The 17,995-nt window shown below is 46.2% G+C and overlaps 1 protein-coding gene across 1 annotated transcript in view; it reads left to right on the top strand.

Annotated features, from left to right (window-relative positions):
- Positions 1–17,995, top strand: part of PSME2 (proteasome activator subunit 2) — a 65,791-nt gene that overhangs the window by 21,472 nt on the left and 26,324 nt on the right. The window contains exons 4-5 of the mRNA XM_069238143.1: positions 16,840–16,926; positions 17,024–17,066. Coding sequence (XP_069094244.1) covers positions 16,840–16,926; positions 17,024–17,066 — 130 coding nt within the window. The remainder of the gene's footprint in view (positions 1–16,839; positions 16,927–17,023; positions 17,067–17,995) is intronic.

Genomic DNA, 17,995 nt, shown 5'->3' with positions numbered 1-17,995 from the left:
CCATTGCTTTAAATGGAAAATTCGGGCCAGCAGTTTAAAAATGCTATTCAAGTCTAAAGTTGCGGACTGGGAAACATTTTTTATCTGTGTAACGTTCAGAGAGGCACAACCAGAGCTGCAGTCCCCTGGACTAACACTAACATACATGCCCATTTAACTCGCTCCCGGGGTCGAGGAGATGTAGAACATCCTTACATAGGCACTGAAGTGCAGGACTAAATTAATTTTGTTGATAACCCGGTAGAAGATACGTCAGTCCCCTGAATTCAAGAATTTTTCATCGTCAACCAGGACTAGCACAGACACTCAAGGAATTCCTCTATCAGCGCTAGTGCCACCTGTTGCCTCTTACTGCAATGTCTAGATCCCCTGCCTGGCATAAACCCAGTCTGCTCGCATTCAACCTGTGACATTATCACTTTAATTTATCTATTTGCCATTCCCTTCGCCAAAATGTTTACTTCTATATGTATTACTAAAAAAGGGGCCATAAGAGGCATACCCCATTGGCGCTTTGCCTGGTTTGCTGATGGTTCTCTAATGAGTGGTCTGAGAAACAGTGTAGTAAGATATGTAATCCAGTGACCCCAGATAGTTTAGCTTCTGGAAGTCTGGTGAGATCCCTGTGGGTGTGAATAGAAAGTAAACTCTGTCTACTGGGTGTCCCACTCGCTAGATGTCACTGAAAGGAATGTCAGTCTCCTGATGTGATTAGTGGTGCCCTTGGCGTCTCTGTGAAAGTTCATGCCAGTCTTAAAATCACTGCCCATTATTATCATCTCAAACTTGCCTTTCATGAGAAGGCCAGCTTGGTGTCCTCTTTCAGTACCCAGGGCACGTAAGCACTAACTACTGTCCATGGCCTTCCTTCAAGCATCCCAGTGATCATAACTCATTTACAGAGGGCATTGTGAGTCATTTTCACCACCACTTGTGGAAAGGTTGTGGGTAAAAGGATTGCCACCCCTCTGAAGCCCCTGGTACAACCTAAGCAATACTGTCATATCCATGTCTACCCAACAAAAACTTGATTTGCAGAAGGTTAAGCTCTTGAATCATACTGGTTGCAAATTTCTTTATATATTGTAAATCTCCCCCCTCTCCTTTGCTTTAATATTCAAGCCATCTACGTTCTAGGAGATCACTTTATAATCTCCTACTCTCATGTGTTATGTGAGAATAACCAACAGATCTATTGCCTTGACAGTTATGTTGTGCATGAGCTGTGAGCCAACAACAAGTAATACTAAAATCTCGTCTGCAACAAACTTCACAGTCTTAAATATCTGTTGCCCAAACACGAACCAGAATAATATTTCTCCAGTAACAGTGGTCTCTGCCTTTAACCACCATGTTTAACAAACTTTCAAACAAGATAAGCCTCTGCTGGGCAGCTTATGCCGTATGCGGGCCGGTGTCCGTAATGCCGGACCCAAAGAAGGAGGAGGCCACACTCCCATTCTCCTTCCCCAGTTACTTAAATCCTGCTTGTCAGTGATGTCTGCGCCAGAAGTTGTGCTCTTTGACAAGAGGTTGGTTTCTGGAGACAGGCTGCTGAACCTGGTAGCCCTCATCCCTACAGTGGTGATCTCTCTGCTACTCCACCTTATCGCATACTCTTTGGGTGTCTAAAATAAGAGGAATTTCCCTTGATACAATGCTTTCGGTTTTGCCGGGAACAGCAGCGTATCCTATGTTTGAACTGTATTTCTTTAACTTTTTGCTTCACCTCATGAAAGAATTTACATTTCTACTACACTCAGACCCTATAGTCTGGGGAAAATGAGGACTTTCAATGGATTTTATCAAACATGTTGCTTCTGTCGAGCCTATCTGAGGGTGGTGTCCCGGGCCACATAGATTAACACTGATGATCATGGTGTGTGGTGAAGCACCTAGAGGGGGCTTAAGGACCAAAGCCTAATAGGCACTCTCCAACACAATACATGGGGACAAGACTGCTTCTTGGACCCAGGACTAAAACCACATGGAAAGGAATTGTCCCGGCCTTGTATCCTGTGCCCCCTCTGTGATTCCACCAGTATCAAGTTATTTCTGTGAGGGTGGCCTTATGCATCCTCCATGCTGCCTTCTAGCTCCCTCAGTTTCTTGCTGGCAGCTCCTGAGGATGAGAAGTTCATCCAGCACCAGAGAAAGGTGAGTTTCTGCTTCTTTTTTTCCGTCTGCTAAGTTAGAAAGGTCCTGGCAGAGAGGAACTACCTCAACTGTTTCTTCCCCCATCCTCTCAATTGATAACTTTGAGTCCTGATGGCTTGGGCAGTTGTTGCTGTGGAAACTGCTTCTGTAGTTCGGTTTGCTCTGTCTCCAGCACCCCCTGTTACTTGCATCCTCTGGGATGATGGAGGCCTGATAAACTTGTCAGTTTTCCCCTGTGGCACTACCCCCAGTCCTTTGTCCTTGCCATTCCCCCTATGATACCGCCAAAAGCACCCTGATCGCCATCTGCATTACTTCTAGACCTCAGCTATCAATTGTCTCCCCTTGTGGGCATGTTTCCATGACCGACTTTACTTTTGTTGAGGGTGGGGGCTCAGCTTTAAGATGAGGGTGCCCTCCCATGGCTCACCAGCGCCTGTGGGCCCCCTCCTGGAGTGCCTTTTGAAGCTTTTCCATTTATCTCCATTTGGGGCATAGCTATAGTCCCTCTGCGGCCTTACCGGAGAGGATCACTTGGCCTCCTGCCACCGCTCACCAAAGGATCCAGCCCCTGTTCTCACTGTCCAGGGGTGGAAGTAGGATGAAAGAGGATAAATAGGAGGGTGGCGTGCAGCACACGATGTGCTGCTAGGGAAACTTTGCTTCTACTGCACTGTGGGACCTTATCACCCTCTGTCCTAGCCCAGCCTTCAACACCTGGCCTTCGTGGGCCACTCACCAGTACCACCTCCTGTTGCTTGTGACCTGCCGTTATTCTGTGGCTGTTTCTGCTTGGGGTTCCCCCTCTGTGCATGGAGGTGGGACAAGAAGAGAGCCCTCCAAGCACTGCCGTGATGGTCTGTGACGCCACTCGGGTGCTCTGCCTTCACAGGTCCTCCTCTCGGTGTTTTGACGGTCACCGCCTGCACTAGTCCCTGTAATTTCTGGGGTGAGGCCCTGCAGCACTTACTCTTTGGGGCTGGTCAGGCCTACTTTGGAGTGGGCCCGTCTTCCCACGGCCCCTATCACCCGTCTCACCAGCACCCTTCACAGCTCTTGGGACGTCGGCTTAGAACTGATAGGTAACAGTCGCTTCCACTGCTGTATTGGATGCATAACCGCAGTTTTTCGGTTCTTGAGGACACAACATTTTACAGGAATCTGTAGGGTTTGGGTGATTCAGAAAGGTGTGGTGCTGAAGTGCAACCACCAACTTGGGTCGTCATGTGCTGCCCCCTCCGCTACCCTCGGTGTGTTGGTTTTTGATACATAAGGTGGTGAGCGCAGGCTGGATAGTTGAGTGATCAATGATATTGAATGCAGAAGAGCCAAGGAGTATTCATATAGGCATGATAAAATTGCCACAACACAGAGTGCTGTTTCTGGGGAATGTACCGCAGAGAACCTTTATTGATAGGGATCGATTAGTGATGATGAATGCATTAAAGTGGTTAAAAACAGTTATTCCTAAAACTGACTGAAGAAATGTAGTTGTGAGACAGCACCATAATTGGCAGGGTATGAGAGGCTGGCAGTAGGTTTCTTTGATAAAGGTAGATCTGTTGCCGATTTCAAACATCAAGGGCAGATTGAATAGTGAAGCACAACAGTATAGAGAGTACAAAAAGAAAATGTTTGAATCCGTTTTGCTCTAAAGCTGAATAAAGATGTTGTTTAAAAAAGTGTGTGTGAAGGTACTTCTAATGTTAGCGAGTTTAAGAGAAGAGGTATAACCTGACTGCACAGGGTAAATGAGATGCAAGGTAGGGAATGAAGACTATAAGTCTGTTGGAGCAAGTTGTTAAAGGTGAGCGAGTAAAATACTGATCAGATCTTGAAAGTAGGAGGACTGGTTGTGGTGGAATCAGGGTCGTTGATGAATGACGCTGTGGCTCAGAATGGGCAATAGATAGTCATAACATGAGAATTTAAGAGTCTAGTGGCTGTTATGGAGTGGACTTCAAGATGGTAGCGGAGATTTTCATGCTGGTGATAAACTTGGTAAGACTTTTCAGTGTCTGTGGGGCATGTGTGAAAGATTTGCAAACTCATTGTGAAAAGGCACTGGTGTGACAGTATGTTTTAAATCAGTGTAGGTTTTGGCAGCTGCTGTAAAGCGCATGGAGAGGCGAGCGAGGTGTTCAGTGGTGCTGGAGGTTTTACTGCATATTGAGCAAGTGTAAATGGGCATTTAGGAGGCACTGTAGAGGGGCTGTTGAATTGAAATGTTTCCCAAACATTGGGTATGGGAGGATAGATGCGTTCAGGTGAGGTCGAATGTATCATCCATGAGTTTCGAGGGGGTTGTGAATGGAGTGAGGTATTTACTTTGGAGTAGTAGTAGTAGTACAAGGAGATGGAAGATTTTAGTTGAGTGAAGTATGGTGTGTTGTGAAGAAAGAGCAGTGTACGCATTTGTTGAGTTGAAAGACCATGGATCCATGTTGACTTGTGGTTAATGTGTGAGGTGCTTAGAGGAAAGGTGCCCTTTCATGATAGATACAGTGAGGCGTAGAGTGTTAGCCCAAGTGTGAGCAGCATCAAGCGCTAAACATCGGACGGTGTTACTCAGAGGGAGTACCTTCGCGCAGTGCAGCCGAGTGTACGAGGGCTACCTCATCACATAGAGTTCAGCCATTCACTTGGTATTCTGGAAATGAAACAGGCAGACCTTACGAAATGTATTTGTTCCAACTGCAGCACAATGTTCAGCAGTAGTTTAACTTCAGACAGCCTGAAGTATGTACATAAATAGCAGCAGTTGAGTGGAATATAGTGCAATAACATGATCGCAGTAGCATTGGCATACACATTATTATATACTTATTGTTCATTATTTGGAGGTTACATTTTGCAATGACTGTTTATTGACCATATCCCCAGATATTTGTCATTATGCAGATAACTCATCCTGACAATTTAGATCCGATCGATATCTTGTTCATGACATTCTGGTTCACAGGTTTTCTGTCTCCTTGTGGGCTTCTCTTTGGTAGTCATGGTTATTCAAAGAGTTGCCGTTGGTATGCAGAAACACGTAAAATGTTTGATTAGACTGTATAAGTGCTTCACTTGCAAAAATTACTTTGATGACAAAGGGTCTGATTTATATATTGGCAGAGAGGGTACTTGTAGGAAGGTCCCTCCTTTTGGCATGGTTACCTCCACTTTGTCTGTTATCAGTGTGGTTAGACCGCTTTTGCTGGGATCCTGCTAACAAGGACACCAGTGATTATGCTCTCTTCTGTAAATTTGGTTGCTTTGGTAACCTTTACACCCCACAATTGGCATACCGGTCTACCCCTGTAAGTCCCGAGTATATGGTACTGAGGTACCCAGGGCATTGGTACACCTGGGGTCCCCCATGGGCTGCATCATGTATTATGCCACTCATGGGAGCCCATGCAAACTGTGTCTGCAAGCCTGCCATTTGCAACCTGCGTGAAAACGTGCATGCACCCTTTCACTGCTGAACACTACACCAGGTCACTGTGAGTTGCCCCTATCGTAGGCCCATCCAGCCCTAAGGGCAGGGTGCAGGTCCCTGCGTGTGTGGGCACCCCACCCCCAAAAGCAGAGGTGCCCCTACGAACTCCTGTTTCAACTCCCTGGACTTCATAAGTGTGAGGAAGCCAATTTAGCTACGTATTAGCCATAGGTCACTACCTATGATCTAGCTACATAATGATAACTCCAACCTAGGCATGGTTGGTATCAAACATGTCGGAATCATACCCCAATACTGATGCCTGTATTGGTGGCATGATTCCATGCACTCTGGGGGCTCCTTAGAGGACCCCCCTGCACCCAGTATTGCTCCTACCAGTCTTTCAGGGTCTGTGAGCAGCCCATGCCGATTCAGCCCCCTCACACAGGATTCTGCCCTCCTGCTGCTTGATCAGCTGAAGCAGTGGAAGGCAGAACAAAGGATTTCCTGTGGGAGGGGGTGCAACCTCCTTTCCTTTGGAAATAGGTATTATAAGGCCGGGGAGGGCTAGCCTCCCCACCCCACTGGCTTGCTTTGAAGGGCACATTTGGTGCCCTTCTTGCATAATCCGGTTTGCACCAGTCCAGGGACACCAGGTCCCTGCTCTGGCATGAAACTGCACAAGGGAAAAGGGGGTGACTACTCCCCTGTCCATCACCACCCCAGAGGTTGTGCCCAGTGCTCCTCCAAGTGGCCACTTGATTCTGCCATCTTGAAATCAAGATGGGCAGAGGCCACTGGGAGCATGACTGGTCAGGTTAGGCAGGTGACGTCAGTGACCCCTCTGATAGGTGGTCACCTTGCAAAGTGACAAAGCCCCTTTTTGGGCTATTTAGAGATTACCTTGCTGTGGGTCCCCGATTCGGCTTGCAAGACTCCACCAGGACTCTTCTGCTCCTGGCTACCGGACCCGCTGCTGTACTTCACAGGAACCGAACAAGACTGTATGACGGAGACGACCTCTTCTTACAACATTGTTTCCGTGGCTCCTATCACCAACTTGACACATTTCCACGGCTGTCCATTCTCTGGGGTGGGCAAGACTTTAGCTGCACCAAAGAAGCCAGAGGGAATCTCCCTTTTAGAGAAGGAGTCACTCCTCTGGATCTGCAGGCACTTAATGCAACGATGTCCGCTGCTGAAGTCTGCTGCCCTCTGGACCTGCAAAGACTCTCCAACGTGGTTGTTCTGAGGGGTCCTCTGGGTCCTTTTTGTCTTTGTTCCAACTTGAGAGACTTGTGAGTCCTTGCCTCTTCCTCCTAGACAGAATCCCTTTGCACTCCGACTGTTGCAGCAACCAAGGCTTTTGACTCCTGCTCGGAGGGAATCTTCAGGCTCTAAGTAGTTCCGGCCCCCAGCGTTCTACCTCTGCAAGGACCATCTCCTCTCTGCTGTTCCAGTGATGTGGGACTCCTCTTCAGGTATGCTGCCTGGGCCTCACTGCGATTTACTGTGCCTGCCGCCATTGGGTTGCTCATGGGGGAACCAACTATTTCTGCTGGCTCTCCTGTTTTCTGATGGTCAGTCCGGACCCCCCTCCAAGGGTCGAGTCCCCAGGACCTTGCTGTTCCTCTTCAGCTCTGCAAATCTCCAATAGTTCAAGTTGCATTTGCTTGTTGGTCCTCCTGATGACTCTCCCGTCTGCAGTCCGGCAACCGGCAAGGGACAGCTCCTAGGCGACTTCAGGGACTCCTCTGCTGCTCCTGGACTCCGCAGCTGGATTTCATCCACCACCGTCGACTCCAATCTCACTCACAGAAGGGTGGGCATTGCCTCCTGCTACACCTGGACACTCCTGCGTTGACTGGACTCTGTCCCTTTCTTTTACAGATCCTCTTCATCCAGAATCCACTGTTGATTTCCACCGGCCTGGTCCTGTTCTTGCATTGTTCCAATTCCAACTCCCCGTGCTAGCCTATGGGACGACCAGGTAACTTACCTCTACTCTCCTGGTCGCTGGGATTCTTCTAGATACTCATCTCTTGGGGTTCCATACTCCCTCAGCCTTTGGCCAACTACTCCATATCCTCTGGTAAGGGACCCATTCTCGCATTCCACTATTTTAGTATATAGTTTGCCTCCCCATAGGGCCCCGTCTGTGTCTTGCTATTTGTAATTTTTTTTTGCTAATCCTAGTACTTACCTGTGTATATTTTGTCTCTACTTACCTCCAGAAAGGGGGGATTGCCTATAGTAATCTAGATCAGTGTTTCTGTAGTAAAGTACCTTTATGTTCGATGGCATCTGTCGCTGTAGATACGCATGTTCTGCAATAGCTCGCCATCTGGTGTTGGGCCGGAGTGTTACAAGTTGTTTTTCTTCGAAGAAGTCTTTCGAGTCACGGGACCGAGTGACTCCTCCTTTTGTCTCCATTGCGCATGGGCGTCGACTCTATCCTCGATTGTTTTTTTTCCGCCATCGGGTTCGGACGTGTTCCTGTCGCTCCGAGTTTCGGAACGGAAAATTAGCTAATTTCGGAAGATTTTCGTCGGTATTGTTGCGTTCGGGATCGGCGTACTTAGATTCAACACCGCATCGAAGAGCTCCGGTGCCCTTCGGGGTAGTTTTTCGATCCTCCGTCGGGGCCTGGTCGGCCCGACCGCGTGCTGAAGAACGCCGATGGAACGGACCCCGTTCCGTTTCTGCCCCAAATGCCACAATAAATACCCCTACACAGACCAACACTTGGTCTGCAACCTGTGCCTGTCACCTGAGCACAGCGAAGACACCTGCGAGGCCTGTCGTGCGTTCCGGTCCCGAAAAACACTCCGAGACCGTCGAGCCAGAAGACTTCAGATGGCGTCCGCACCGACAGCCCAACGGGAGTTCGAGGAACAGGAAGAGGAAGGTACCTTCTCGATCCAAGACTCCGACTCCGAAGGATTCGACGATACACAAACCGTGAGTAAGACGTCGAAAACCACACAGAGACACATTTACAAGGCCCAGGGGACGCCACTGCCATCCGGCCATGGCTCCACCCATATATTCGGTGACCGACCGTCGGCACCGAAAAAGGCCCAAACAGTGCTGAGATCGTCCGACTCCGGTCGAGACACCGGCACGCAGCCTTCTCGGGACCGAGAAAGTGCTGAAGACAAGCCTCGACACTGAGATGCCGGTGTGGACACGGCTCGACGCCGAGACAGCGGCACCGAAACAGATCGACGCCGAGAGGTTTCGGCCCCGAAAAGGAAAAAAGTCACCTCGGACCCGAAAAAACACGCAGACAAAGTTTCGATGCCGAAACAAACTGCAAGCGACCCAGCTTCAGGCTCTTATACAGAAGAGCACTCGCTAACCTCCCAAATGCAGAAGCATAGGTTTGAGGAAGAGCTACAAGCAACTGATGTGGACCATACGCAAAAGCGTATCTTCATTCAGCAGGGGACAGGAAAAATAAGCACCCTTCCCCCCATTAGGAGAAAGAGAAGGTTGGAGTTCCAGACGGAACAAACACCACAACCAAAAGTGGTGAAAAGAGTTACACCACCACCCTCTCCTCCGCCCGTGATTAACGTTTCACCAGCACAAACTCCATCACACTCCCCAGCTCACACCACCATGAGCCAGGGTGACCAAGATCAGGACGCATGGGACCTATACGACGCCCCAGTGTCAGATAATAGTCCGGAGGCATACCCTACAAAGCCATCTCCACCAGAAGACAGCACCGCGTACTCTCAAGTGGTGGCTAGAGCAGCACAATTTCACCACGTAAGCCTCCACTCAGAACAGGTCGAGGATGATTTCTTATTCAACACACTCTCCTCCACCCACAGCTCATACCAAAGCCTGCCTATGCTCCCTGGTATGCTCCGGCACGCAAAAGACATCTTTAAGGAGCCGGTTAAAAGTAGGGCAATCACACCAAGGGTAGAAAAAAAGTATAAGCCGCCTCCTACGGACCCGGTTTTCATCACTACACAGCTGCCACCAGACTCTGTCGTTGTAGGAGCAGCTAGGAAAAGGGCCAACTCTCACACATCTGGAGATGCACCACCCCCAGATAAAGAAAGCCGCAAGTTCGATGCAGCTGGTAAAAGAGTCGCAGCACAAGCTGCAAACCAGTGGCGCATCGCGAACTCCCAGGCACTACTTGCGCGCTATGACAGAGCCCACTGGGACGAGATGCAACATCTCATTGAACATCTGCCCAAGGACTTACAAAATAGGGCAAAACAAGTGGTTGAGGAGGGACAGGCCATCTCCAACAACCAGATACGCTCCTCCATGGACGCTGCAGATACAGCTGCACGGACAATTAATACATCTGTAACTATCAGAAGGCATGCATGGCTCCGAACGTCTGGATTTAAACCAGAGATTCAACAAGCAGTTCTCAATATGCCTTTTAATGAAAAAGAACTGTTCGGTCCAGAAGTGGACACAGCGATTGAGAAACTCAAAAAAGATACGGACACTGCCAAAGCCATGGGCGCACTCTACTCCCCGCAGAGCAGAGGGAATTACAGCACATTCCGTAAAACGCCCTTTCGAGGGGGGTTTCGGGGTCAAAGCACACAAGCCAGCACCTCACAAGCCACACCGTCCAGTTACCAGGGACAGTATAGAGGAGGTTTTCGGGGACAATATAGAGGAGGGCAATTCCCTAGAAATAGAGGAAGATTTCAAAGCCCAAAAACCCCTACTACTAAACAGTGACTCACATGTCACTCACCCCCTCCACACAACACCAGTGGGGGGAAGAATAGGTCATTATTACAAAGCATGGGAGAAAATCACTACAGACACTTGGGTTCTAGCAATTATCCAACATGGTTATTGCATAGAATTTCTACAATACCCTCCAAACATACCACCAAAAGCACAAAATTTAACAACACACCATTCCAATCTCCTGGAGATAGAAGTGCAGGCACTATTGCAAAAGAATGCAATCGAATTAGTGCCAAACACACAAATAAACACAGGGGTTTACTCACTGTACTTTCTGATACCAAAGAAGGACAAAACGCTGAGACCAATCCTAGACCTCAGAGTAGTGAACACTTTCATCAAATCAGACCACTTCCACATGGTCACACTACAAGAAGTATTGCCATTGCTAAAACTACACGACTACATGGCAACTTTAGACCTCAAGGATGCTTATTTCCATATACCAATACACCCATCGCACAGGAAATACCTACGGTTTGTATTCAAAGGAATACATTACCAATTCAAGGTACTGCCTTTCGGATTAACAACCGCACCAAGAGTCTTTACCAAATGTCTAGCGGTAGTCGCTGCACACATAAGAAGGCAGCAAATACATGTGTTCCCATATTTGGACGACTGGCTAATCAAGGCCCATTCGTTCATACAGTGCTCAAATCACACAAATCAGATCATACAAACCCTCTTCAAACTTGGGTTCACCGTCAACTTTACAAAATCCAACATTCTGCCGCGCAAGGTACAACAATACCTAGGAGCCATAATAGACACATCGAAGGGAGTAGCCACTCCAAGTCCACAAAGAATTCTAAATTTCAACACCATCATACAACGCATGTATCCAACACAAAAGATACAGGCAAAGATGGTATTACAACTCCTAGGCATGATGTCTTCATGCATAGCCATTGTCCCAAACGCAAGACTGCACATGAGGCCCTTACAACAATGCCTAGCATCACAGTGGTCTCAAGCACAGGGTCACCTTCTAGATCTGGTGTTAATAGACCGCCAAACTTACCTCTCGCTTCTGTGGTGGAACAACATAAATTTAAACAAAGGGCGGCCTTTCCAAGACCCAGTGCCACAATACGTAATAACAACAGATGCTTCCATGACAGGGTGGGGAGCACACCTCGATCAACACAGCATACAAGGACAATGGAACGTACATCAAACAAAACTGCATATCAATCACCTAGAACTTCTAGCAGTTTTTCAAGCACTAAAAGCCTTCCAACCAATAATAGTTCACAAATACATTCTCGTCAAAACAGACAACATGACGACAATGTATTATCTAAACAAGCAGGGGGGGACGCACTCCACGCAGTTAAGCCTGCTAGCACAAAAAATTTGGCATTGGGCAATTCACAACCAAATTCGCCTAATAGCACAGTTTATACCAGGGATCCAAAATCAACTCGCAGACAATCTCTCACGAGATCATCAACAGGTCCACGAATGGGAAATTCACCCCCAAATTCTGAACACTTATTTCAAACTCTGGGGAACACCTCAGATAGACTTGTTTGCGACAAGGGAGAACGCAAAATGCCAAAACTTCGCATCCAGATACCCACACAAACAATCCCAAGGCAATGCCCTATGGATGAACTGGTCAGGGATATTTGCTTACGCTTTTCCTCCTCTCCCTCTCCTTCCTTACCTGGTAAACAAACTCAGTCAAAGCAAACTCAAACTCGTATTGATAGCACCAACTTCGGCAAGGCAACCCTGGTACACAACGCTGCTAGACCTATCAGTGGTACCCTGCATCAAATTGCCCAACAGGCCAGATCTGTTGACACAGCACAACCAAAAGATCAGACACCCAGATCCAGCATCGCTGAATCTAGCAATCTGGCTCCTGAAATCCTAGAATTCGGGCACTTACAACTTACCCAAGAATGTATGGAAGTCATAAAACAAGCCAGAAGGCCATCCACCAGGCACTGTTATGCAAGTAAATGGAAGAGGTTTGTTTGCTACTGCCATATTAATCAAATACAACCATTACACACAACTCCAGAACATGTAGTGGGTTACTTGCTTCACTTACAAAAATCTAACCTAGCTTTCTCTTCCATTAAAATACACCTTGCAGCAATATCTGCATACCTGCAGACTACCTATTCAACTTCCCTATATAAGATACCAGTCATTAAAGCATTCATGGAGGGCCTTAGGAGAATTATACCACCAAGAACACTACCTGTTCCTTCATGGAACCTAAATGTTGTCCTAACTAGACTTATGGGTCCACCTTTTGAACCCATGCACTCCTGCGAAATACAATTCCTAACCTGGAAGGTGGCATTTCTCATCGCCATTACTTCCCTAAGAAGAGTAAGCGAGATTCAGGCGTTTACAATACAGGAACCTTTTATACAACTACACAAAAATAAAGTCGTCCTAAGGACCAATCCTAAATTTTTGCCAAAGGTTATTTCACCGTTCCATCTAAATCAAACAGTGGAACTTCCAGTGTTCTTTCCACAGCCAGATACCGTAGCTGAAAGGGCACTACATACATTAGATGTCAAAAGAGCATTGATGTATTACATTGACAGAACAAAAAACATCAGAAAGACTAAACAACTCTTTATTGCATTTCAAAAACCTCATGCAGGAAACCCAATTTCAAAACAAGGTATAGCCAGATGGATAGTTAAATGCATCCAAATCTGCTACCTTAAAGCTAAACGACAGCTGCCCATTACACCAAGGGCACATTCAACCAGAAAGAAAGGTGCTACCATGGCCTTTCTAGGAAACATCCCAATGCATGAAATATGTAAGGCAGCCACATGGTCTACGCCTCACACATTCACCAAGCACTACTGTGTAGACGTGTTATCCGCACAACAAGCCACAGTAGGGCAAGCTGTATTAAGAACATTATTTCAGACTACTTCCACTCCTACAGGCTGATCCACCGCTTTTGGGGAAATAACTGCTTACTAGTCTATGCAGAACATGCGTATCTACAGCGACAGATGCCATCGAACTGAAAATGTCACTTACCCAGTGTACATCTGTTCGTGGCATCAGTCGCAGTAGATTCGCATGTGCCCACCCGCCTCCCCGGGAGCCTGTAGCAGTTTGGAAGTTACCTTCAATTAATTATATATGTATCATCTCAACCTTAAATAGGTGCATACTTAGTCACTCCATTGCATGGGCACTATTACTACAATTCAACTCCTACCTCACCCTCTGCGGGGAAAAACAATCGAGGATAGAGTCGACGCCCATGCGCAATGGAGACAAAAGGAGGAGCCACTCGGTCCCGTGACTCGAAAGACTTCTTCGAAGAAAAACAACTTGTAACACTCCGGCCCAACACCAGATGGCGAGCTATTGCAGAACATGCGAATCTACTGCGACTGATGCAACGAACAAATGTACACTGGGTAAGTGACATTTTCATTTTGCAACACTGTGGTTCCTTTCAGGTGTGATAAGTTACTGTGTGAGTACTGTGATATTGCAAGTGCTTCACACTCCTCCTAGGTAAGTCTTGGCTGCTCACCACAGCTACCACTAGAGAGCCCTGGTTTCTTTGACACTGTAAAACTAACTAATAAGGGTTGCCTGGACCTGGTATAAGGTGTCAGCACCATAGTTGTCCACCACACACCAGGCCAGCCTCCTAAATTACTCCACCAGAACAGCAACGGAGTTCCTGCTCCACCAATATAGTGGTCCACCCGTGAAAACTAAAGAGCAGGCGGACTTTAAGTTAGGCCACGGCCGACGACTACTATATCTCTGCAATGGCCAAACTTATCTGATGGCCCAACAAGGTAAGGGCCATCAAAGAAATGGCAATACATCCGCCTACCCAATCAGGATGGGTGGATATACAGCCTGTCTTTTTTTATACTGTCTTTCACTGCTAGGCAAACCTTGGTGGTGAAGGACAGTGAAAAGCAAATAGGCGTAGAGTGTATTGGCATAGGGCCTGATTACAACTTTGGAGGAGGTGTTAATCCGTCCCAAAAGTGACAGTAAAGTGACGGATATACCACCAGCCGTATTACGAGTCCATTATATCCTATGGAACTCGTAATACGACTGGTGGTATATCCGTCACTTTACCGTCACTTTTGGGACGGATTAACACCTCCTCCAAAGTTTTAATCAGGCCCATAGAGTGCAGTGTTGCAGAGTGATGTAGAGTGTAGTTGTGCAGAGTAGATTTGTGTGGCCTAGACTGGAGTGGTGGAGAGTGCAGTGGCAAGAGTGCCATGTCATTGAGTAGAATGGCCACGAGTGCACTGGCATGAAGTAGAGTGAAAAGGGGAAGAGTAGGAATGCGTAGCTTGAAGTGGCTTAGAGTGCAGTGATGTAGATTCAAGAAGTTTAGAATGCAATGGAGCTATGTAAAGTGGAGTGGTGCAGTGTAGAATGCAGTGATGTGGGAGTAGTGCACTTTAAAGTGGAGTATTCATGGTGTGATAGCACACTGCCATTACTACGGACATCACATTTTCAGTTGAAATTACCATTACATTTACACAGGCATACAGTTTTACTAATAAAACTATACAGTGCACAGTCAAAAAATGTGTGGAAATTGCATCACCCAGTGTAATGATTTAAATTATCATAATAAAGTATTTGTTTCCAACACCCTTCAGGAATAACACAAAATGTGCTGCATTTGTGTTTCTAATTTGAATATATCCTGAAACCCTTAAACAGTTAATTTAAATGTTGGTGTGTGCTAGAAAAAAACGTTTCTACCCCTTCCAGCAAGATTGTCACATAAATCCTCTCACTTTGAAGTCAGAGAGAGAAAAACAGGCGCCCTCGGAAAACTGTGTGTGACTTTTGACCTCAATCTTTGAATGCAAAGCAAATGAAACAAGATACCAACAAAATTTACAGGCCTGTTTACAGAAATGGAAGACTCAGAAGAATATTGTAATTAAGGTATTTGCTGGGGAATGTACAAACTCAAGCTGGACTGCCCAAAACAAATAAAGCAAGCGAATTGAAAGCAAGAAAATGTGAATTACGAACCATAAAGCCAATGGCAAGCAACGGGCAGTGTTCCTAGGTCAACTTTCAAAATGTCCCGAAGATGTCTTTAGCAAACCAGACGGCTCTTTAGTAGGCTGTGACCTAAAAAGCTTTGGCAGTGTCAATAGGTGTGGCTTTAGGAATTTAGCAGTGTTTATTTATTCTTTTTGCAAACGTAAAACTGGCAGTAAACAACTAAAAATAATAGAGCAAAAATGGAGCTGTCTGAAAGTGGCATTTATATGTTTGTGAAGCAGTGAAAAATGACCACTGCAAAATAGATTATAAAAACCTATGAAATGAAAATAGACGTTAACCCACCAATCCGGGCAGTGAAGTAGACTACGTTTTGGGGAGCTGTGAGCATGTACAAAAGCAAAATGCCGTCAGTGAAGTGATCCAATGGCTGAAAAGTGAGCGACTCATTGACACACATTGGTGGGCAGAAACAGAATGTGAATGACAGTTGAATATACTAGTGAATGAAAATGGCTTGCCAAAAGTTTATGTATGTATGTTTTAATATGTTTTTATTCATTTATTTTTTTTGGGGGGGGGGGCATGAGCCTAGCGCAACAGCTAAAAAAGTATTATTGCCATCCAAAAAAGCTCAATGTAACTGACCCACAATGTTCTATACTTAATGAATCTTTTCAGTTGGACACCCCATCTAATGGGGTGCTCTGAAACTCCAGTAGTTACGCTGGGCTTAGTTTGGGCAAAACACACCGTTTGCCCCTCACCTGAACTACACCACTAAACCAAAAGCTTATTCATAGAGACAACATCGATTTTCAATTTTTCTTTCAGATTGCCTGTATTGTGGAAAGGGGAACCTTGAGGAACTAAAGCATCAGTTCAATAGGATCTGAACTCTGCATTTTCTGTTCTGCAGGGTGCTGGAAAAGCATTGCTTTAGCAAAAGGTTCATACCCGTCTGCTTACCATTCCTTTTGTGTACTTGGGACTACTCGTGGATATCCCAATACACAAGTCTCAATCATTAGACTCAGGCATAGGTGGTATTCCTTATTTATGGCTTAACACGAGATTCTAATCTTTGTCTCGCAGCTCTACGTTTAAAGAAGTATTGGATAAAATAACAAAAAACACACAGAGGTTGTATTTAACTGCCTTTCTATTACTGCTTTGCATAATTGAATTTAAGATTGTATGAAAGTTGAGGTGAGCAAATTAATGTTCCTTCGTTTAAATGTATAGTTGATCCCTGTGGGCTTACATTGTAGTATGTGTTCATGGAATATTGTAATACCTGATTTATATACTACTTTCATAAACTATGAGATTATGTCTTTCTTATCGAATGTTGTAGCTGTCCAAGTTTGTGGGACAGGGCTTCACGCTCACTGCACTGACTGTGCCCCTGTTGTGCCCCTACCACATGTCAGTGCTCTCCTCACCTCTGCATCACATGCATTTGTGTTGAAGTTGAATCTGTACTAAGCCGTGTTTGTTTTCAGGAGGATGCTCTGAATATTTCTGATTTGACATTAATTCATGCGGACCTGGACATTCCTATTCCAGACCCTCCTCCGAAAGAAGATGAGGTGAGCAGACTTAATCCTGCCCATGCGCAGTACGTCTAAACTATATATATCTACCCTGATGGATCTCTGACAGTCTCTCATTACCCACTTCCTCTAGGGATCCACTAAGATGGAAACGGACAAGGAGGAGAAGAAAGAGAGTAAGAAGTTTAATTTCTTCCTGGTAGCACCTGTAACATAAAGCAGGGACCTTTATGAGGCCTTTCGTTCATCCTTTATGTCTGGTTGGCTCAAAATGTTGCACAGTGTTAGGCACGTGTGTAAATCAAATACATAATTCCATAATGCACCTGTACACATAATCAGTGACATTTAGAATTCGTTTTTTTGCAGATTTTCTCTGCTTATCTAAAAAGAAAGGTAAGGGGCTGAAAAAGAGGGAACTCCCTTTGGTGCCCATGGCTTATTTTTCAAGCAATTTCTTCTCCCCGCCATGGTCGCCCACAACGTTACAGACATAAATATTCTACTATGGGGAATTGAAGATCACTTATTTATAATACTACGTTTCAAGTCAACAACGAAACACCACGGACCATGTGGAAACTAAATGCATGGTGGCTGGCACACAATGGCTTTTAATGTAGTCCATAGAGGATGCAGGTGACTCTTTTGCACTTGGCACTAATTTGGCACAATCCGTGGCCACCCTGTTGGACCCTTCCAGGTTGCGTTTAGGGTTAGGTCCATGACTTACGTTTGAGAGTAAAAGAGGCTCAGGGACTTCGGCATCATATAGCTGAAGAGAGAAATTGCCCAGCTGGATCACAAGATCCAGAACCGGGGGCAGACCATTTTAATAGCAGAAGGCGAGTTAAAACATGCACAACTGCATAACATATTCATGGACACAGCCACAGGGCTTTGGAGGGCTTCACAGGGATGCGCATGACTCCAGTGATGAAACAGGCAAACTGCTTCACTGGCTGGCTGCTAAGGAACGTTCCCCAATGATCATTCCTATCGTGAAGGACCCAGGTGGTCATTAGTTGACAACAGCGTATGCTGTTCCCGAAGCATTTGTGACTTAGTACAGAATAGTATGCGTTTGCCGACCCACTCCCCAGGT

This window comes from Pleurodeles waltl, chromosome 6 (assembly GCF_031143425.1).
Source record: "Pleurodeles waltl isolate 20211129_DDA chromosome 6, aPleWal1.hap1.20221129, whole genome shotgun sequence".
NCBI lineage: Eukaryota > Metazoa > Chordata > Amphibia > Caudata > Salamandridae > Pleurodeles > Pleurodeles waltl.
This window is presented reverse-complemented; position numbering and strand designations above follow the sequence as displayed.